A 23,200-nucleotide genomic window follows, 5' to 3' on the forward strand; every position below is an offset into this window, starting at 1 on the left:
ATCAGTGTATAACCTGTAGCATTTAGGTGAATGTGCACTATAAGCTTTTTCCATCAGTAAAAGCTTTAATTTTAAAATAGCTTTTTTTAATTAGCATAAAACTCCATGGAGAGAAATGAATTGGGACTTCTGTACTGTAATGTCCCTGTCATAGGATTATCATAGCTGAGATAAATATTTCTTACTACTGTGCACTTTACTTTACTGTGTAAATATATGATCACTTTTGGTTTTGTCATTGTCATTGTTTTGTCTTATCAAATACTGAACTTACTGGTATTCCTTTCACTATTAAAAACAGATTTGGGTGGAAGTGTCTGCAGTTACAAAATAATATAAGCTGAATAGAAATTAGAGCAGCATTTGCATGATCTCTTACACAGTGCTGTTAAAGTAAAAGCATCTCTTTTAGATGCTTGGTTTCATTATTCTGCTAGTGAATTGTTCCAAAGCTTGCTGGCTCTCAGAGGAGGATAATATGACTAACTGTTGGTAAGATCTAACTTCTGACACTTGAGCTACTGTGTATTCTGGCAGCAAGCGGGAGAGTGACTTGGCTTTACAGCGAGTGCTTACAGGGAGTTGCAAGGCTTAGCGGGGCTTGGTGAAGCCACGTCTCAGAGGTGCTCTCTATGAACCCATCAGTCATGCTCTGGAAAGCAGGCTGGCAAGGGGCTAAAATCAAGCTTGTAATTTAGATTATTCTATCGGAGAGAACATATAATTCTCATGGTCAGAGGGTTTTCTTTTTTTCTTTGCTTTTTTTTTCTCCTTCTTTTAAAGGAACTCTGCCTAAAAGCCTCAGAACAGTTTTTTTTTTCTTTGCTTTAGAAAGAGGTGGGCATTGCCCCACTTCCACCTGCAAACTCTTTTAAACTGGTAATAATAATGCTAATAGGTGTTCAGCCTGCCCTCTTTTGGATCTTGCTGGCTGTTTAATCTCTCTGGTAGACATATTTAGAAAAACAATGTTACAGCTTAGAAAGAACTTTCAAAAAGATGGGAGGTGCCTCAAAATGGGATACAAGCATTGACTTGAGAGTCTTGAGAGTACATGTTTCATGGCTCCCGTCAGAGAAACTTATCTTTAAATCTGAAATTTTTCTAGTACCAGTTTACAGACACTAGTTTTTTGCTTTACTTTTCTGATGGCTTTCAAGAACCTTTTTTCTTCCAGAGATGAGGAGGTGTCTGTAAATAGCTCCAGGCAAAGCTGAATTCAGGTGCCATGAGCCAGTAGGATGGAAGATGATCTGGACTGGGAAGCTATATGGCTGTGTCAGTGAAGTACCTCTGTAACTGAAAAGCTGCTGAAGGGCAGAGTATGTGAATACTGCAGTGACACAGCTACTTCTGGACTAGTATCTGGTCAGCTCTGAGTACTGGGCAGGTAAACATGGATGTGTTTGCTTTCAGCTAGGTAAATATAACCTTAGGCCTGGTCTTATCCTGTCTACCTTAAACACTTAACAACACCAAAAGTTGCATTTTAGCCTCTGAGACCGTTGATTCTAAATGGGTTAACTGCCTTGACATCTTTGCAGAGGATTGGGGAAAATTTAAGGGTTAGAACAATTGAAGACCAAAGACTCTTGCTATAAAATATTTTATCAAGTCATTTTAATAACTCTTGTGATCCCTTTGTACAGTGTAATGACGGTCTTTGAGTTGAACTGAGAGATGGTGTTCCAGGAAGCAGCTTGCCAGTGTCACCCCCGTGGTGCTGCAGTTGCTGTTGCCCCCTCCTGACGGGCAGAATTGCCTTTCTTCTGGCTAACTCCTGTCCCAGCATCCAGCTGTGGCATAACTTCTTAGAGCATCACCTACGAGACTCCCCGATCAGTTGTTTCTCGTATGTTGTCTAATTGTACCATTTTCCTGGTTCCAGTCGCTTGCTTTGCAGTTATAGCTGGTTATATTCATTTTTCCCAAATCTCATCTGACTGGCAGCTTAAAAAAAAAAAGACGACACATGGTGCTTTTGGGGCAACTAAGTCCCCGAAGACAACCCATTTTCTAACTAAAGTGGGCATGTATGATTGTAGAAAGGCTCTTCCTTTAAGTCAGACAGTCAGCCTGTGCCACCTGAACTGAGCCAGATCTATTTAAAAGTGTAGTCAAGTGCTAGTGCAGAATTTGGTAGGAGGGCTGGTTGAACAGTAGTGTTCAAAAACAAAAAAAAAAAAAAAAAAAAGAAATGTTCTGTACACCTTCCCTTTGGCTTCTCATATGAGTGGAGTTTTATTTTATTCTTCACTCCTAACACTCTAAAATTCACTCCGATCTATCCTGGGTGTATAATAACTGGTATTGTCTACTATTACAAACTTGCCTGTTCAACTTTTGTCAGACACATGAACCTCATGGAAAAAGACAAATCTCTTCATATCATGATACTAACCCTAGATGAAGCTTCATTTGTGTGTATTTAAAAAAGAAAACAACAGCAACCCCCTCAGATCTGCAAGTTTTGACTCTGAATTGGGTAACATAGTTCTGAAAAACAGTGCTTCCCTAACTCCTGTTTTGTATTTCATACTAAGTAAAGGTTGAACAGGCATTTGTAGTGCAGTCATTTGTTCTGAACAGTGTACAGTGGCAGTAATTTGATAGTTTATTGCTCCAGTTCCTTAAAAGAGTATGTTTCTGAGCTACAGAAAAGTACAAAATGTTTCCCTCTGAAATGCTGGATTTCACCTCACTGGAGTGGTATTTACTTGTACTGTATCATGTGGGTAGAGACTCTGATTTCACTTAAGAGCTAGTGATTTAGCAAGCATCAGATTTCACACTGGTATGAACTAATACATTCAAGACACCTGAGTAGTTGTCAAATCTTTAGATTTGAAGGGAATTATAGCCCCCATTTTTTTAAAGTAGTTTAGCCTAAAAATACTGATGTTTTAACTGATGCTTTACAACTGCTACCTAAAAAAATTAAAACCACAAACTAAAAGACAGTAGATCAGTGAGATTAGATTCTATTAAAGCTTTTCTGAATATGAACTTAAGAGTATTTTAAAAGCCAGTCACTTGTAGATTTGCTATAAGACACTTTTTGAATTCCAGTTCAAAATATAGTTATAACAAGTTCAAACCCTATGAATCAGAATTAAATTTGTATAGGAGTTCCCCTTGCTCCAGTCCTCTGCTTCTCAACAGAACAGCATATGAGAGGATCCTGCCTCTATTGGAAGATTCACCTTTAGCTTTGTTGGCCTACCAGCTATAGAGTTGTCCAAAATCAGGCTGGAAGAGACTTCAGAGGTTACTTAACCCAACCCCAGCCCCAAGGCAGGATTGGTCATACCTAGACAAATGTCTGTCAAAATGGTTTAACCTGTTATTAAAAACCTTGTGTGATGGGATTCCTTCTCTGCCCCCATGTAAGTATTTTATTTTGGGGCATACCTGTCCTTACTCTGAGGGAGTCTGTAACTGAAGTCCCAGGATGTGAACATAGATGACCATACCTTTCTGTTTTATTTACTGTTTTATAGTTACATCAACTGGCAATAATCTGGGCCCCCTCATTAAAGAATTGCCAGTCTGCCTTTTAATTAAAGGAGGTGCTGTCCTTATCCTGTTCTCTTATGCCTGGTTTATGGAATACCACATCCCCTTCAGGCTGGGAATAAACACTTGAGTGCCCAAATTGTTTTGGGCTAGCTAGAGTTGTTTTACATCTAAAAAGTCTTTTGTCTACAAACATTTTGTTAATCATCTGGTGTTTGAACATGTGCTGGGAATCCCATTTTGGAGGAAGGTGTGTACTGAGGGCTGTGGGAATGAATAGCTGCAGGGTGGGGTGGGGGGAAGGTAAACAACCTATTGAGCTTTGGTCATACTGCCTTGCTTGTATCCCATCTTGTTTGGGTTCCTGCATTTCCCCCAGGTGTTTCAGGGTCCATCTCACTTGATCTCACCTCCCTGCTCTGGTGCACAGCCAGGTACTTCCCTCCATTCCCCCTTCTCTGTGATCCCAGCTCCTGAGGTGGGGGCTCAAGTTCAAATCATGTTCTAACATAAAAATAATGTCACTTTCTAGAGTCTGTGCTCTTATTAAAAAAAAAAAAAATCCTCATTCTAACTGATCAAAATGCTGGCACCACATTGCAAGATGTGTGTAGCCTGGGGACTCCTTTGGTAAGAGCTGTATGCTATAGCTGTGTCCCAAACCTATGAGTTTTGTTTTCCTTAACTCCTGCAGTAGTCCTTGTGCTCCATACTATCCTTGGCTTTTCTTATTATTCCCAATTTACCTTTTTTGAAATCTCAGACACTTGTAGACACTCCCAGTAGTTTTTTTTCAACCACAGTTTTAAGGGCAAATGCTTTGGAAAGTCACTGTCAAAACTCCGATAGGTCTAGAAAGAGCTGTTGGGAGGTAAATTTCAAAAATGCAAGGGCAGGAGGAGGAAAGTTTCCTTGAAAGACTCCATGACCTTCTTTCCTTCTTTCCTCCCTCTCTCCCTCCCTTTTCTGCTACATGCTAGGGAAAGGAATTGACTCCTGGCAGTAATTTAGTTTAACATGTAATGGAGTGTGCCCTATACCATGTTTTTTTTTCATCTGTCTCTTTTTTCCTGTTGTGGTTCCTTATACAAGTGTACCTCCAGGTGGCATGTAAAGGTTGCTGCTGGGACTGTTTTTACTCAGTATTTTCATGAGAGATCTGGAAAAAGTGATAGCATGTTCCATACTCAAGGTTGTGGGTGATACAGAGTCCTTTAAGGTGGCCAAGTGTAATGGTAATCTAAGGAAATCTTGAAAAACCTTATGAAACTGAGCAGAGAAAAGGTAGTAGAAGAGTAGTAACACAGATAAATGCACAGATATATTCTTAGGGAAAACCTGAATAACTTTTGTCTCTGAGCCATTGCATTCATTTTACTTGGTTTGGGGAGATGGCACGTGTGTGTGTGTGTGTGTGTCTGTGTGTGTGTGAGAACAGGTATGCCTAAGGTAAATGCAGAAAGAAACTGTAACCTCTAAATATAGAATTTGTGCAGAAATTGTTGATAAAGTAAGTTTTTAAAATTTTACATCTGCTTACATCACAGTTTACTGATATATCCACATACTATTTATCTTTAACATATCTCAAAATAAGCATCTGCAACCACTTTGTCATCCTCCCCCTGCCCCCAAAGGGGGGAGATGGACACAATGGAAAAGTCTAGAATACTTTCAGGCAAGTATTTGCATTTGAAATGTGTAATTATTTCAAATTTTATGAAATTGCCAAGCCTGTTGAACACATGCAAAATGTCACATAGTTGAGAAGGTTATGATGGTAACAGTAACGTTGGAAACAAAACTAGTACTCTGATGTAATAGCTGGTTTTGATGTTACAAATATTTTATTTCTCTGCTTTTTCTACTAGCTGAACCTCAAACTAGGTTCACGCCTGTGACCCTTCTCTGCTGAACAGACTGCACGTCAGTGTGCGATACAGCATGCAGGAGAAATCAACTCCTCTTTCCCTAACAGAATGTGCAACTTTGGTCTTCCAGCACAGAAATAGAGACTTAAACCCAGCAGGAAAAGCTCAAACTAGCATGTCAATACAAAAGCCTAAATAGAAATAATAATAATTAGCATTGAAATCCTAATTATTGTTGCGACCCTCTTATACACTATTTTATTTAAAATGTAACCCGACGTTGTTTGATATGAATTCTATAAAATGGTGGTAATGGCAGAAACACAGCAGGTCAAGTGTATCCACAAATGGAACAAGCAGATACAATTTTGTTTTGATAACTTTATTAACTTCAACTTTGGATATTATTTGTGGGGGGGAACAGAATCTGCTGTTAAATTACAGAGTTTAATTTGCATACAGATTATTTTTCATTTCCTTTCTAAAGTCAACTGCTTTTTACAAGAATCTTTTTATTACTATTATGTAGATGTGGTAAAATTGTGTGGAATAATCACATTAGACTACACAGTTGCTAGCTATTGTAATAGTCCTTTGAAATCTATTTCATGTAACTGAATTTCTAATTTTTTTTAGATATTTTTAATGTCTTATACAGCTAAACTGAATGCTGTTTAAAATCCAGAGGTCCCTGCTTTATGTAGATTTATATTAATCAGGCTTTGTTTTAAAATCATGGCTTTCAAAAGTGATTTGGTAGACTGAAAGTAAAACAGTTATGCCTGAAGTCATTTCTGTGGCTTTATTTTTTTTTAGTAGGTTATAATTATAGAAGTCATGGAAGTACTTATATAAACTCATTAGACATCATACTCCTCAGAAGAGAAGCTTTCTGGGATGCAGAAATCTTTCTGTTTTTTTAATCCTTTGTGAAGCTCTTCATATTTCTATGACAAGCCAGACCTAATGTGGCTCCTGTCCCAGGAGTGGTGACAGTCTAGATCCAGCTTGTGGGATAGGTCTGTGCTCTGAAAGCTGCTGCTACATTTGCATGGATGAGAGGTTTGCTGTCACTTGACTCTGGAAAGTGTTCTATAGAAGTGCCTCAAAATTGACAGCTAAACCACAGCACTGAAAAACCACTTAAAATACTGTAAAGTATCTGTGTATAAATACAAGAAGAGCGCCAGGGTTTGTGGCATGTTTGGAGATCCTCACTTGACTGTGCAAGATGAAGAGCCTACTTGTAGGAATTAAAGCGGTTATGATCTCTGAGCAGTGTACCTGCTACTTGAAGTTGTGTTGAATTTAGTGGGAGCAGGGAATGCACAGAACTGTTAAAATTAATTTTCTACTGCAGTGATATGGCTATAGCAAGGCTACAGGGCACTCCTGCTGTAACGGCTACAGTGTGGCATTGAAGTACACCTTGTGGGGGTTAAATGGTGGACTCTGAGTGCAAGATAAATGCATCAGGGAAGTACCTGCCTAGGATGTTCATCACATGCTATGAGCTAGGATGCATGGAGCTCTGCCAGGTATTGATGAGCCAGTTGAGAGTTTATGGATCAAGATTAGTGGTGATGTCGGTATCTGCTACAGACTGCCTGATCAAGAAGTTGTCCAGACAACTAGAAGACTCCTCACATACACAGGCCCCTAGTGCTCTTGGGGTACTTTAAGAGTCACCACAGCAGCAGAACATAAGCAAGCCAGGTGGTTTTGGAGTGTATTGATGATAACTTCCTGATGTAGGTGATTGAGGAACCAATGAGCAGAGATGCTTTACTGGACATGATGCTTGCAAACAAGGAGGAACTGGTTGGGGATATGAAAGTTATGGGGAGCCTTGGCTACAGCAACCATGAGATGGAGTTCAGGATCCTGTGAGTTGGGAGCAAGACATTAAGCAGAATCACAAACATAGACTTCAGGAGAGCAGACTTACGCCAGTTCAGGGATCTGCTTGGAAGAATCCCATGGGCTATGGCCCTGGGGAGAATGAGGGTCCAGGAGAGCTAGTTGTGTTCCCCCCTCCCCCCCCCCCCAACCAATCACACCCAAAGCTCCAGATTAGTCTGTCCAAGTGCAGGAAGTCAAGCAAAGGTGGTAGGAGGCCCGCATGAATGAACAAGGAGCTACCTACAAAAATCAAACACAAAAAGCAAATGGACAAAAGATGGAAGCAGGGACAGGTGACCTGGAATATAGAGACACTGTCCGAGTACACAGGGATAGGGTCAGGAAAGCCAAAGCCCATTTGGAATTGAATGTACTGAGAGATATATGAAAGGCAACAAGAAGACTTCTACAAGTAGATGAGCAGCAAAAGGAAGACTAGGGATAACGTGGGCCTGCTGCTGAATGAGGCAGATGATTGGTGACAAAGGACACAGGAAAAGCTAAGGCTACTTGATGCTTTCTTCACCTTGGTCCTTGCTGGGGAGACCAGCCTTCAGGAATCCCCAGTCTATGTAACCAGGGGATAAGGCTGGAGCAAGGAGGACTGACTCTTGGTGGAGGAAGATTGGGTTAGGGAACACGTAAACAAACTAGACATACACAGGTCTATGGGACATCTGAACAGGATGTACCTATGAGGCAGCTGGCTGATGTCTTTGCAGAGTCACTCTCGATTATCTTTGAAAGGTCATGGTGATCAGGAGAGGTTCCCGATAACTCGAAGAAAGCAAATGTCTGCTATCTTCAAGAAGGAAGATCCAGGAAGCTACAGGCTGATCAGCCTCACCTTGATCACTGGGGCAAATAATCCTGGAAATCATTTCAAAACATGTAAGGGACAATAAGGTGTGGGAGTAGTCAGTATGAATTTAAGAAGGGAAAATCATGACTGACCAACCAGATAGCCTTCTGTGATAAGAGGACTGGATCAGTGGATGAGGGGGAGAGCAGTGGATGCTGTTTACCTTGATTCTAGTAAGGCTTTTGATACTGTCTCCTATAGCATCCCTGTAGACAAAGCAATGAAGTACAGGCTAGATAAGTCGACAAGGAGGCGATGAGACAGAGTGCACCCTCAGCAAGCTTGCAGACAACACAAAACTGGGAGGAGTGGCTGATGCACCAGAGGGTTGTGCTGCTATTCAGAGGGACCTTGACAGGCTGGAGAAATGGGCCGACATGAAATTCAACAAAGGGAAATGCCAAATCCTGCACTTAGGGAGGAATAACCCCGTGTAACAGTATGTGCTGGGGGTTAGAAAGCCAGAAAGCAGCTTTGCAGAAAAGAACCTGGAGGTCCCAGTGGGTGACAAGTACAACCAACAGTGTGCCCTTGTGTCAAAGAAAGCTGACAGCATTCTGGGCTGCATTACAAGGAGCATCACCAGCAAGTCAAGGAAAGTGATTATTCACCTCTCTTCTGCACTGGTGAGACCACATCTGGAGTTCTGTGTCCAGTTCTGGGCTCCCCAGTACAAGAAAGACATGGATGTACTGGAGTGAGTCTAGCTGAGGGCCACAAAGATGATTAAGGGATTGGAGCATCTGACATACAAGGAGAGGCTGAGAGTGCTGGGATTGTTTAGCCTAGAGAAGAGAAGGTTATGGGGGACATCTTCCCAGTATGTGTAGATACCTGATGGGGGGTAGGGAGAGAGGAAAGAAGACAGAACTAGACTCTTCTTAGTGGTGCCAAGTGACAGGACAAGAGGAAATGGGCAAAAATTGAAATACAGGAAATTCCATTTGAGCATAAGAAAAAAGAATCCACTGTGAGAGCGGACAAACACTGGAAGAGGTTGCCCAGAGAGGTTGTGGAGTCTTCTTCCTGGAGATATTCAAAACCCAACTGGATGAGGTCCTGAGTTACCTGCTCTAGTTGACCCTGCTTTGAGGTTGGACTAGATGATCTCCAGAAGTCCTTTCCAACCTCAGAGGTTCTGTGATCTGCATCACATCTGTAGGGGCAAGGCTAAGTGTCCCTCTACCAACTAGACTTCCTGTGGTTTGACTGCATCACTGTCTTGCCTTTACTGTGCTTTCGTTTGACCTTCCAGCCCATCAGTACTGTTACCAATGCCGCTGCCTCAGAAGTGTTGAGTTTGCCTGCACTCATAGCTATTCTGTACTCTCCCTCTTTTCCTTCCCCCCAAGTTCTTTCTTGGTTTTTCATCCTTTCCATCTCGCTGTCTAGGGCTGCTAACCCTCAGTCAGCCTACTCTTGGAGTTGACTGTTGCGCTCTTGCATGTTCTGCGCAGTGGGAATTAGGTCCCTAGATTAGTGTTCCCAAGGTGTGATGTGTATTATGTTTGCTCCTCTGGGTCTGTTTATCAAAAGTACAAATCAGATCCTGGGTGCAAGGAGGTCAAGCTACCAGCTTATACTTGTGCTTCAGCAAGTGGTACGTCAGTGTTGAAGATGACTTTTCTAGTGCCTGTGATTAAACAGCACAGAGACTACTGTCTGTGTAAGATTGCTGTCTTTTACAGCTCTATATTGTTGCTGATGATCTAGAAAGAGAATTTTAGAGGCATCTCACAGATGGAAAAGCATAGACTGTGAACTGTGGAAAAGTTGAGGGTTGGTCCTGCTCTGTTACAACATTTTGTAGCAGAGCTTTGTCTGAAATTTCACTTCCTCTGCAGACATACTCAAATTTTGCCATGTTATAAGGCACCTGCCCTTCGAAGTTTGCTGGTGTGTCAGTTCATGGAGCAAGACTGTGGACCTGTGGCTTCTAAATCTGAGTTTTTAAATGGCTGTGAACTGCTGTCAGTCTTCTTGAGGGTCGTGCTGCTTCAGGGGACTGTGAATGTAAAAGCATTCAAAATGTAAGAAAGACATTGTTAAACGCTTTCCTGGGCTGCCTTCCTGTTGCATTCAGTTAAAAAAAAATGTTGTAAAGGTTCATAACTCAATAAACAGTCCCAGGGAAGAAATGTTTTCTTGGTTACTTTTTGAATATGCAGCAGACAGAACCTAGTCAGAAGGTGGGAACTCACCACTGAACAGCCATGGCTTTCAAACTTGCTTGTTCAGTGATTCTTCATGCTTGGTGACCACCGGCAGGCTCCATACTCACTACTGAGGTGGCTTGATGCCGCTCTCCCTGATGCTTTTATAGAAAGATGACTTGCTTGTTGCCGAATGGATAATATCTTTCATCTTCTCTATGTCCAGTTAAAATCTTTGGCTTTCACCTCATGCTATCGTGCTTGTGCTGCCATGTTAGGACTGTACCACTGTGTGTGTACTGGTTGTAGAGCTTTACTTAAGGTATTGATTTGGTTGTTTCAGCTCACAGTGCTAATAAATCCATGGCCTTGGCAGCAATTCTAATTGCCAGTGTAAAGAGAAGGTATTTTGCAAAACAGTGTTTTGGAGAGTGTTTCCTAGAAGAATACAGGTGAGTTGCTATCTTGGCATATCCAAGAGCGGATAGGAAGAATCTGTATACCAGCATGTACCAGCATTTAAATATAGGTAAATGAAGTTGTGCACTCGGATTAAAATGAGTACGTGTGGGAGCACAGATGGCAGGCACAACACTGTGGAAAAGCACATACAAAAACACTGAACCACTGGATTTAAACAGATAAAACTTGTCTTGCTGTGTACTAGCCCTCAAGGGGTTGTGTCATATGTGTGATTTTTTAACCAGGAGCTACTAGACCTTGATCAATGTGTTTAAGTGTCAGTGTTTTCTGTTGGGGAGATAGTCTAGCGTGTGCTTATCTTTGTGGGGTTCCTTAAGACTTCATTGGCTGGTGAAGTAGTTACTATACGTTGCCTGAATATATATTTAAATTTTTTAATGCCTATTGCTTGTCAGTCTTTAATACAATGCAACCTTTCTAGGGCAGGAATTAACAAACTGTCATGTTCTGATCAGGCTGTTACAAAAGATGACTAATGAAGTTCAATTAAGTTAAAAATCAGATTAGTAGCAACCTTGTTCAGGTGCTCAAGCCTTTGAATAAGGGTGTACTGTTTGCTGCAAATGAGAAGTGTGATCTTCTCTACAAAAAGAGCACAGGAATATACAGTATCACTTAAAATGCATTGAAGTGTACTCTAACCTTGTTACACTGATTCTTTGAGAGACTGAGTGATAGCTTTAAACCGTATTTTACCTGCTTACTGTTTGATCTTTTTTTTTTTCTCATGGTAAATAGAACAGCTTCAGACCTCTCCAGGGTTCATAATTGACAGCAAATGAAGTTCCTGTTTAATAGATTGTTTAGAGCTTAATTTCTCTTCTGTTCTTAAGGGAATTGGTGTCTCTGAGAAAATAATTGAGTGCTTGATGAGGACAGAAACTTCATTGCAGTGGTCCAACAACCTGAATACAATTGGGACACTATACAAGTAACTGCAAGCAAATGGCCCTTTCAGAAACCTTACATAACCATGGCAGGTTTGAGTTTCCAGCAGATTTGAGTTTGCCTTTTTGATTATCATCTGATGTGAGAGGAGGCTTAGAATTTCAGGTTCACAATAAACCTATTCAGTGCAACTCTTTTATTAGTTTGAACACTATCTGCAAAGTTCTCTTCATCTTTGGCTTTACTAAAAGAAACTATTTAAAGTTAACCAAAAACAGGGATCCAGGAATTATGAGCAGAGTATCAATTTGTTTTGATAAGGAGCTCTGTTACTTTGGGCTCTATCTGGAGCTCTTAAATGACCCTGTTTATCACTTCTGCATCATGGAACTTTTAGTACAGTTCCATGCAACCTGTTTATGTTTTAAGAAGACTTCAGATTATTTTTAACTCATTCATATCCAGTCTGATGGAAATTCTAGCCTTGGGCATTCCTGCTACAGAGTCTGTCTGAAGTTACATGTATTAAATGGATAACTTCATATTATATTAAATGTATAAAGTTTTTCCCCACCTTCATTCACAGGATAGGGAGGACAGAATAAGATGCTGATAGGTGGGAGAAGATTAGGGTTGGAAAAGCATGGAGAGGTATTTTCTGTGTGTTTTAAGAGGAAAGCTGAGGTTTTGCAAGTGTGGGATCCTGTCTGAATTCTGCCTGCTTCAAGAATAAGAACACAGATAGCAACTAATTGTTTTAAAAAACCAAATGGCGGAATGAAGGTAGGTTGTTTTTTGAAGCAAAAACTGCTGCTTGTTCCTCCATTTTCTCTTGGTGACACTGAAGTCTATCCTGTTGATTGTGGGATCTGCTGTATTCTTGTACATGTTCTTGTTGCTCCCAGACTGGTGGACTTCTGTGTGCTCTCTTTCAGGCAGCTCTTGGGGATAATTCTAAAATTCTAGTGACTGTAGGTTGTGGCTGTCTGCTCATACTTGTTAAACTTCACACCATACTTTAGCATTGAATGTGCCCATTAGCTTTGAGGAAAGTTTTGAGAGTGTGCTTTCTGGCTCAGAGATCTTTCTCAAAGTTGAAATCAGTGGAGATACTTAAACTTTTTAAGTTTGCGAGTCCCCAACAGATATTTCAGAGCAGGTTCCAGAACTGTAAGTTGGTATTTGCTGCCGTAGTTCTGGAGATGGTAAGCTTGTCTTTTGAGGTATGATGTAATACCTATCTGTTCATTACCATTCTGTCTGAAAAAAACCCCACAGACTATTCTAATTTGAAGTTCTCCATGGACTGGAGAACAGGCCTTATTTCTCCATACTATGTTATCTTTATATTCACAAATAAAATAAAAGTCTTCATACAAAGCAGAATCATCTGTTTTGTGTTAAAGCTCCTGTAGTCTGTGGTGGTCCATCTCCTGCTATAGAGAAACCCTTGTGCTTTCCTTTTCATTATATGTGAGAAGGTATTTTTGTGTATTATGGCTCACTGGTATATCTGGACTGATTTATGTAGGTATTCAGAATAGATGGTTCTTGTGATTTCCAAGGTATTAAAGTAGGATCAGTGAAGTGTGAAATGTATGGATAAATACTATTAAACTAGAAGACTTCTAATACTGTTTTTTTGTTTTTATTCCAGGAATGCACTCCGGAGAACCTAGAACTGAAAAAGAAGATTTTCAGTCAGTTAGATCTTATTGTTGATAACAATGTTATCCTGAGCAGCTCAACCTCTTGTCTCTTACCTACCAAGTTGTTCACCGGCCTTAAACATGTTAAGCAATGTGTTGTGTCACATCCTGTGAGTACAATGGCATATTTTGTTTTTATTTTAATAGTACAGCCATTTAATTAATCTGCAATCCAAGCTCTTTCCTGCAGACTGAAAGATATTTGAAGTGCTTGTATGCCATTGTGTAGTGTGGGCAGCCTGACTTTTCAGAAGTACTCTAGTTTGGTTGTTCTATGTGCAACAGCATAAGTTAAATTGAGAGGATGTGTGCCCCTTTTGTACTGCTGACTCAAGATATTTTCCATGTAAGTCACTGTGCTTATATAACTGTATGTTACTCAAACTAATATCTCTCAAAATGCAGGAATTATGTATTTTGAAGTCAGACCTATAAAATTCCCTGCATTCCTCTTATGACCTCCATTAGTTTTTTCTGGTGTCCTTTCCCAGCTGCTGTTGGGTATCAGTGAGGACCCAAACAGCAAGTTGCTTGTGTGTTTCAGCACATGCAATAGATATGATGTAGATAATGTTGATGTAGATAAAAGATGGAAGGTTTTGGGTCTGGTTTCATCAGACTTTGTATGCAGAAGCTATATACCTGAAGAGGAAAAGCAGGTGGATGAAACAGAATAAATTGTACTTGAAGCTAAATTTTCGTGCTTTGTGATGGGCTGGGACAGGGCAATGATGCATAAATGGCAAGACTGGATGTGGCAGCATCCACAAGATGTGGCAGCAGAACCCTCAAAATGCTGAAGGGCACTTGTCTGTGAGTTTCTGTAGAGGTCTGTGTGGAGCTGCTAGGCAGCTTTATCACATCTCTGCTCAGCCTGGAAGAGCATTTTGTCTTCATCACTGGGATTCTTACGGCTTCTGATTTCCACTAATCAATAGCTGATGAATTTGCTAACCTAATATCAATCTAGTATTTGACAGATCAGTTAGGAGGGCTGTTCTCATGAAAGTTTGTAGTAGCTGGAGGCAGGTGCTGCTCTGCTGTTTGCAACTTGGTGAATGAATTTCATCTCTCCAGGGCATCCTTCAGAGGTCACGACTTGGAGGTAGTTTCCCAGGTGACACAGGAGGACCTTCTTAAGAAAGATAGTATGCAGTCTAGAAAGGTAAACAGCAGTGCTGGGGTGACTTGCCCCCAGCTGATCTAGGATTGTAGAGTAAATGCCAGTTCCCTGGGCGTTCTCAAGAGTGGCAGCATGAATATCAAAATACACCATTAGTTTACTGTTATGTCTCTCCAGCTACCTGTAGCCTAATGTTGCAGTATCAAAGGGTTTGATCAGTCCCTTTCTGACCCCTCTCCTTGTGCTTTGGAGTGTTTGAGAAGCAAAAGGAACAAAAGGATTGGTTTCCTGACATATAATTTAGTTTTCTTCCCCTTTTAATTCAAAAAAAGAAGTCAACTTAGGCTTCAAAGTACATATCTGTGCCTCCCATCTAAAATTTGGTACTTCCTTATCACTTATTTCCAGGGCCATCGCTTTCTGCAGTGCAAGAAGAGATAATGTCCCCTCTTCTGTGTTTCTGTGTTAAGTAGCTATGACCATAACTATAATTTCATATTAGATCATGAACTTCATATTCTTGCTGGTTTATCAGTCTTTCATTTTACATTACTCTTCCTCACTGTTTTCCCAAGTCAGTCGTACTGGTTGACCTGTTTAGTTTGAGCTGCAGTCATTATAGGAGCCACTTCTGAAAGCATTTTTAATCAGATCTGGGAATGGCTTTGCAGTCTGATTGAGACCATTTTCTTAGAAGTCTCAGCTTCACTCAGGGGTGAGTGTACTGGTGAACCTGTGAGCCAGTGTACTGTTCCAGAGGCCTTTCTGTATCTGCCGTGTCAGGAAACATGCTTGCTTTGCAATAGCTATTACTTTTTGATGTGGAGGGGTGTGGTTTGTTTGTTTGTTTGTTTTACTGTGACCTTTTGAACAAGATGGGTAGGATGTGGGGAGGGATGGCTGGAAAAAGTAAGCAGCTCAGGAAGAAGATATGAAAACAAGAAGTGCGAAATTTGATATATCAGAAAAAAATAAGATTTAAATCCTCTGGCACAGGTGAGCCTGCTGAAGAGAAATGGAATCAAATGCCCCATGGGCAGAAGGAGCTTCTCACTTTGCTTAACATAGCAAGAGGTTCAGTAATTGAATGTGAATGAAATCCAGTAGTGCAACTGTATGATAGAAATGCACAGAGTCCTTACAGGCATAGCTGTTCTCTGCAAGCAGTTTCAGTGTTGGTAGAGCTCTTCTGCGTAGCAGCTTGTTTCTCAAGCGCTGTATCAACCTGCTAGGTCAGACAGCTAGAAAGTGGAATTAGAGGAGACTGTGTGCCAGGGGAGTAAAGTCCCCTGCTGTCGAGGAAGCCACATAATAAGATCACCTTAAAAATATATTTGGCTCTATCTGTTAGATTTTTTTTTTTTAACTCCACTACTCCCATTGAAAGTTGTTTCTCTTTTCTAATTTCGATTTCAATCATATTAATGGTCTATTAAAATTCATTTGATATTTGCTGATAGCTTGTTGTTTGTGTTTACTTTGTCATATGCTTCCTTAGCTTTCATTTTGTTAGGCTGAGTAACGTGAGCTCTTCTACTCCCTTAGAAAAGGCTTTGCATTTCCCTTCTCATTTTTAGAAACCCTTCTCCCCTAACCCGTTCCATCTGCGTTTTTACCACTTTTAATTTTTTACCAACATCATTATCTCAGTCCTAAAAAATTGTCTTCCTAAGTCTCCTCAGTTCGCTCATAAACACACCCATGCTTTGTGCCAAGTTCATGAAATAAAATATTTCAATAAGATCACTGTCAAGAGCAGTCTTGGAGGAAATTCATAATAGCCTCTGTCTCTCTCAACAGTTTGCTTGTTCTCTTCCTGATTAGAACCTGTGATATCCTCGTGGGCTAGAAAAGCCTTCAGAGAATTCTTCGGTGCTTGCAGTGTTTGGGGTCTCGCTGAATCGCCTGGCATAGTTTTGCGACTGTCCATCACACTGTTCTCAGCTTGGTGGTGGCACTGCCAAAGAGTCCAGTGCGAGAAAGGTTATGCTGGAACACAAGGCACTTTAAAGGCAATGAAGTGAATGTGTCACAGGAGTAGTTACAGCAGACATAACCTTACAGTAGGCTTGCATCTGTCAGTTCCTACAGTAAAGGGGATCATTTAAATACTGAAAAGAAAGAGCAGAGAGGAAAGACTGCTTGCACGTTGCTGTGACTAAGTCCTGTGTTTGCATTTACATGAGCATGGTTAAAGAAAAGCAGTTGACTATAATGGAGCATGGTGAAAGAATTAGTACGTAATTACCATACTTGGAACATCCATGTTATTTCTGATAGTCAGTTATGACATGTTAGGTCTGTCTGCTGCCTGGCAATGAGTGTGAGAGCTGCAGTTAAGACATTAAGAATGTGGCAAAAGGACTATTACTTTTGGAAAGAGCATGCATTATGTACTGCCCGTAACTCTTAAAACCTTAAGAACTTTTACCTGTTTCTAGGAAGCTCTTTAGAATTTAAGAATTTTAGTTAGCTGTTTATTACTTCAAACATACATCATGAAAAGGTCTTGGCTTGGTGAGAAATTACATTTGGGAAGACAGGAGAAGTAATTTTTTTTTTCAGTGGGTATGGTGTTTGAAGGTAGCTTGTTCTGTAACTTTTTTTGGAAGTATGTTTTCTGTGATATCTGTTAATGGGATTAGCATATATTAGACTTGGGTTAGCAGCAGCTTATCTCTGAAGTGTTGCATCTTACAGGTGGTCTATAGCAATAATTTTGTTATAAATTTCCTGAATGTCTAAAAGAAAAAACTTTGCTTGGAAAGAGGTGTGGTGGCCATATGTTTTACAAAAAACACCCAGCTTGAATATTGGGAAAACATCAGATACTCAATAAAAAGTCGCCTAGTACTGTTGGACTGCACTGATTGTTAGAGTGGCTCGATGCATTTTGCTAGAGTTAAACAGAAATAGATTCAATCATCCAAGATTAACTTTTTTTTTTAATTTGAATTAATAGTCCAGCTCTTATTGGATTGGTGAATGCTTTCTGGGCCTGGAGATCAGGCTCACTGTGTTCCCTTGAAAATACCCACACTATTAAAAAAATTGCAAAGATACTTTATACTAAGTAAGTCTGTTTATCTGTTGATAATAAACATTCTTTTTTTGTGTTTCTTTTTGAGGTAAATCCACCTTATTTTGTGCCGTTGGTTGAAATTGTTCCGCATCCAGAAACAGATCCTTCAACTACAGAGCGAACGTATGCTCTGATGAAGAAGATTGGTCAGTCTCCTGTCAAATTAAACAAAGAGATTGAGGGGTTTGTTCTGAATCGGCTCCAGTATGCAGTGATAAGTGAAGCCTGGAGACTTGTGGCTGTACGTATAACTTTTTTCCATTTCTATGCACACATTGTACATATGCACAGTTTTATAAATGTGACAAACAAGATTGTATATTTAAATTTCCTATAAAATTGTGTCTTCTTTGTTAAACAGTCCCTTATGTACATAAAAATAAAAACAAACATGTAAATTTAAAACAGCAACAAGTTTGGACAGTAAGAAACAGCAAAGCTTATGAAAAGGAAAGTGATATGATGATAACACTGTCCTTTATCCTGCTTTCTTTTCAGAATACTGTAGTTTTCAGGACAACCAAAATTAAAATGTTAACAGCAGAAATCACAATACTGATTTTTTTTTTTTCCAGATTGTCTGTTCATTTCCTGTTATTTTCTGAATGTTGCTGGCCTCCTTTACAGGGATTATGAAAATAATATTTTAAATGCATTTCTCTTTTGCCTTTTAGGAGTTCTTATGTTCAAAAGTTATTTGATACTTGTAGGTAAAGACAGATTTCTCCTCCTCCTGCCTATTCAGACTTCTAGCTCAGAATCATCTGTTTGTGCCACTTGAGCTTTTCCCACAGCTGTGTGTTCTGTGCTACAAAGTCTGATCTTTCATCAAGAAGAGCTGAATTATGAGTCTACTGCTATTCTATTGAGATTAACTAGAGTTTGAGGAGAGCTGCTTTTTTGCCACGGAGAATGTTTTGATTTTTCAGGCTGTTTAAAACAAACATTTGCACACAAAAATAGATAAAGACTTTAAAACTAAAGTAGTATTAACGTATCATAAACAAAGCAGCTGTTATTCCAAAGCAATACCTAAACATAGTTGCTGAACTCATTTTACTTAGCTCCAATTAACTGCCATTAGCAACACTATGCAACAATATAAAGTAGGTGGTGAATAAGAATACAGAAAGCCGTATTGTTAGGAAGGAACTGATCTTATATGGGAGACTTTTCTTTAAATTAAAAAGGGTTGTGTTATTAAAAAAATAAAGTTAGTAAGTATACTGTAATGAGAATCCTTTCAGAAAGCTGTAGTCATGTGGAAATACACAGGATAGAAAGGACAGTAAACTCTAAGTTATTTTTGAAACCATAATAAGACTGGCCAAAAAAGATTTTGCGAATAACTTGCTAAAAACATAAAAACTACTCCTGAAGGATATGAAAAGAAAGGTAGGTCCATAGGAAAAAAGCTAACTGAACTGTGATGTTCACTATAGATGATTTTAAGGAGGTTCCTACACTGTAACCTCTTCTTAAAAGGGAGGGATTGATCTGAGGAACTGTCTTAAGCTGAAGTAGAACAAGTCATGTTAAGAACAAAGATTTTTAGAAAGAGATAAAATGACTAATAGCAAATTAAGAAGGTGAGATGAAATTTATTCAGGAATCCCAAAACTCAAATATGAAGTTGTTGAAATATAGATGTAAGCATCTTTTTATGCATCAATTAGCAAAATACTGCAGGAGTGGAAGCCACCACTTACAGCCGAGTTCTTTTAAAAGAGTTCAAAGGGTAGCTGAGAAACTGTGGACCAGTAAGTCTGATAATACCTAGGTATATTAATATGGTATCCAGGGTCAGTGTGAGTATTGGGGAAGTAATGCCTCAAACATCTAATAGGATTCTTTTATGTCTTTGAGAGGCATAAACTAAATTGTGGAACTCACAGCCACAGAAACCTTGGATGTTAAAAATGTGAATGGGCTCAGAGGATAATTAGACAAATTCACAGATATTAATTTCATCAAGGTCTGGATGCAGAAGCAACCTCCATCTCTCAAAGTCTCTGACTACAGGCTGCTGGGAGCTGAGAGGGTATATATCATTGAAAGTATCACTCTGTATTTGCTGTTCGCTTATGGAAAGATTATGAGAATCCTTTATGGACTACTGTCAGAAAGAACGTATTGACTTTTGTGGGAGCCTGTGCCATTAATATGACCCTTGATGTGCACTTTTTGTGTGTGGGTTTGTTATGTGAATGGTAACAAAATAGTGCTTGAAGCACTGACAGACATGAAAGTTGCTTTCCTTGTGCTTCATCTAAATTTCCAAACTGTTTTTTCTTCGTGTTCTGTTTTTGTATAATTTTACTGCATTTCAAGCAAATATACATTTAAACTCTAACAACTTTGGCCTTATTTCCATTCCAAAAGTCTAGATAAATAGCAGTGTATCAAAGGTATAGTTTCAGCTGTGCTGCTTCGAGCTAAATGCTGCCTTTGATAGCAGGAGATCATTGTAGATAGGAGAGAGGTGCAGGCCTGAGGCAGTTTCTATCTTTCCACTATACTGCTGCCAACTTATTTTAATGCAAGTCATGTTCTTTTGGTGTTTTGCACTTTCAAAGTAGGGAAAAATGTTTCTTGGTTCTGATTTTTAAGTCACTTTTCAGTCCTTATGGTTGAGGGGTAAAGCCAACTCACAGTCTTTGAAAAGCTCCTAAAATTCAAAGTTTACTCAATCTAAGCATGTTTTTCTTCCCTTGTTACAGTAAACTTCATGATTCTTTCTGGTAATGAAGCTTTCCTTATCCTAAGGAGCTCTGGGGTGGAAGTTAAACTAAGAATGTTTGCATTAGAGACATAGCAATACAACATCCTTGTCCAAAATGACCATATTACTAATCCTTTTGTGGTTAGATATGTAAATTGCTTGTATTAGATCTGTTGTCTTGGATTGTATTGGATCTGTTGTCTAAAGTTGTCTTGGATGCAGAACACAGACATTCTTACAAAATTACTTATGAATGCTTTGGTACTTTAATGATTGCATATTACTTTTAGCTTCTGTAAAGGAACAATGAAACAGAACCATAAGACATAATTTCAGGGTCACTTATATTATTACTAGTTGTAAAGGTCTGAACAAGTATCTTTACATGTGTACAATTATTTGTTTTGAATTGATCAGTGCTCCTATTTCTGTTCTGAGTTTTCTTTGATTTTTTTTTAATATGGTGAGTGCTTGGCAAAATCTACATTGTTGATAGAGGACTGCTGTATCTGCACTGCATTGTGTCAGTTCTTCGGCATGTAACAAAGACAGATATTTTCAATACAAGGGCCATGTATGAACCAAGAGAGAAAAATAGTGGCAGTCGTGATAAGAATTGTGAAGTCACTTGAAATAATCTTAAATCAACCCCTTTATGCAGACACCTATCTGTTTGTGAGGGCCTTGAGAAATGAGCTTGAACATTCTCATCACGGTCCTCACCTTGAAAATATTTATAGTAATAGCAAGGGAGTGATTTTACACATGCACATACATGAAGGTACAGCTGTGTTAGTAATGTCTGTCTGGAAAACTTTATCAAGGATAGACTGAACAGCTTGCAGACTGTGTTTAAGTTCCCAAATGTAGGTTGGCAACTGATGACTTCTCAGCCCCTCTGTTTTCTTTAGCAGTGCTGTATTGGGGTGTATGATGGGTGAGGCATGGGATGTGGGTGATATGATGGGAGAAGACCACACAAAGCTACAGTTATGTCTTTTCGTGGGCACCATTTGAACATGGGGCTCTACAGAAGGCAAGCAGTGCAGTCCCAAAACCGCTGTCTCTTGCTGGGAATTCACGTGCCTAAGTATAGCTGGTTGGCGGATTGTGCATTGGGGTCACCAACTTCTGCCATGTGGGTCCAAGAGTAGGAGAGGCTGCAACACAGCCAGAAGTCTGAGGTGAGGCCCTGCCAGCAGGTCTGGTTCAGGTTCAGGCTCTAAATGTATGTGAGCATGGATGCTGGAGCAGAGAGAACAATGTTATTCAGGGCAGGGTGATGAGAGGTAGCAATGAGAATCAGGGTGCTGAGGTCTCCAGGAGCATACACAAGGAGGCTGGGATTTTGAAGCTGGGTGCTGATTGAATGCTGTGAATGCAGGACTGGGCCAGGCTTGGGAGTGGGAAGTATAGAGGTAAGGTGGTAGAAAAATTAGAAGACATGGGGGTTGTAGGAAATCAGGAAAATGAAGGCTAGTTTGGAAATACAGAGTGGGAGCTGAGAATTTTGGCCACATAGATATTTTGGAATGTGGTTTTAAGGATGCACAAGTTTGACTTTGCAAATATTTAGAGGCAAAACCCATAGATTCATTTATGGGTCTAAAAGAAGGAATTCAAGAAAGCGCTCTCCTTTGAGGCAAGAGTGCTGAAATGAGACATTTTATGTTGGATCCAAATTAGCCTTTCATGTGACAACATTTTTGAACATTATTTTGACTTACAAGGCACAATAGCACTCTGGCAGTGCCAGTGTTTATAGCAGGAAATTTTTGCCTCACTTATCTCCATCTCCTCATGCTCCATATTTGTTCCATGAAAATGTAGATACTGGGGCCACTCTAGCTGTTTCTTCATCTGCGTATCTCTTTAAGGTCATGTATCTGAGAGCTTGCTGTAAGAAGTTAAGTTAAGGAGCATCTAGCACGTATGAAGCTGAAGTTTCTGTAGGTTTTTTATTTATGTTTTTAATTCTTCTGTCTCTGTTAAAGTGTTGTAAAGCTGATTATGATGAGAGTAAGAGACTTATAGTGAGATACTGAAGCTGAAGATCCTTTTTGCTCTGATCTTCCTAGTCTTCACAACCCTAAATTTTGGTATTACAAGTCTGGAATTATTAGAATAATCTGTAGCCAGCAGTGGGAAAAATATCTCTGCTTTCTCTGTTATTCCCTGTTATCATTTATTTACTGTTTCATGCTTCCACTGACAGTTGTCACTGGTATATCTGATTTAGTTCATAGCTCCTTGGAGTAGAGGCTTATCCCCTTTATTTGCCTGGAAAGCACCCTGTGCACTGCTTGTATGATTTACTTTTGCAGTAAATACCATTTGCAGATTCTTAACAGTACAGATACTTTTCTTAATAGCATGGGATTATGTTGCAAAAGAATATTAGTTAAATAGCTGGAGTCTGTCTCGTTCTGAAGATACTCTGTAAAGTTTTAGTTGACTTCATCCAGAAAGTAACAACCAAACAGTTTCAGTGCTGCATTAGATCAAAAGTTTCAAACCTTACTTTGAACATCTAGGATTGTCCTTTTACTGTTGGTTGCTGTCTAGAAGTTTATCTGGGTGAAATATTTTTCTAAGCATCATCCAGAATTTGCAAGGGGGTCATGAAATACAGCAGCAGAAATAGTGAGGAGAATATGACAGTTCTTCACCCCTGGTCTCATTGAGGAGATTGACTGCTTTTGTGAACCTGCTAAAATTATTTTGTGTGTTGGATCTTCAATATGTATCTTAAGATTCTGTATTTTCTTCTATGTAAGCTTTTGATACCATTTTAATATATCTTTTTCTTTAAAACTAGGTTCTCTGGTAAGTTGTAGACACTGTAAAAGATCAGAAGAACTGGTAGCTCTGCCATTAAGGATTTGGGGT

At 39.7% G+C, this 23,200-nt stretch overlaps 1 protein-coding gene across 1 annotated transcript in view; it reads left to right on the plus strand.

The window, feature by feature from the left end:
• CRYL1 (crystallin lambda 1) overlaps positions 1-23,200 on the plus strand; it is a 66,749-nt gene that overhangs the window by 20,671 nt on the left and 22,878 nt on the right. Inside the window, exons 4-5 of the mRNA XM_064505029.1 lie at positions 13,333-13,494; positions 17,636-17,830. Coding sequence (XP_064361099.1) covers positions 13,333-13,494; positions 17,636-17,830 — 357 coding nt within the window. The remainder of the gene's footprint in view (positions 1-13,332; positions 13,495-17,635; positions 17,831-23,200) is intronic.

The sequence above is a fragment of the Dromaius novaehollandiae genome, chromosome 1, assembly GCF_036370855.1.
Source record: "Dromaius novaehollandiae isolate bDroNov1 chromosome 1, bDroNov1.hap1, whole genome shotgun sequence".
In the NCBI taxonomy this organism is placed as follows: Eukaryota; Metazoa; Chordata; class Aves; order Casuariiformes; family Dromaiidae; genus Dromaius; species Dromaius novaehollandiae.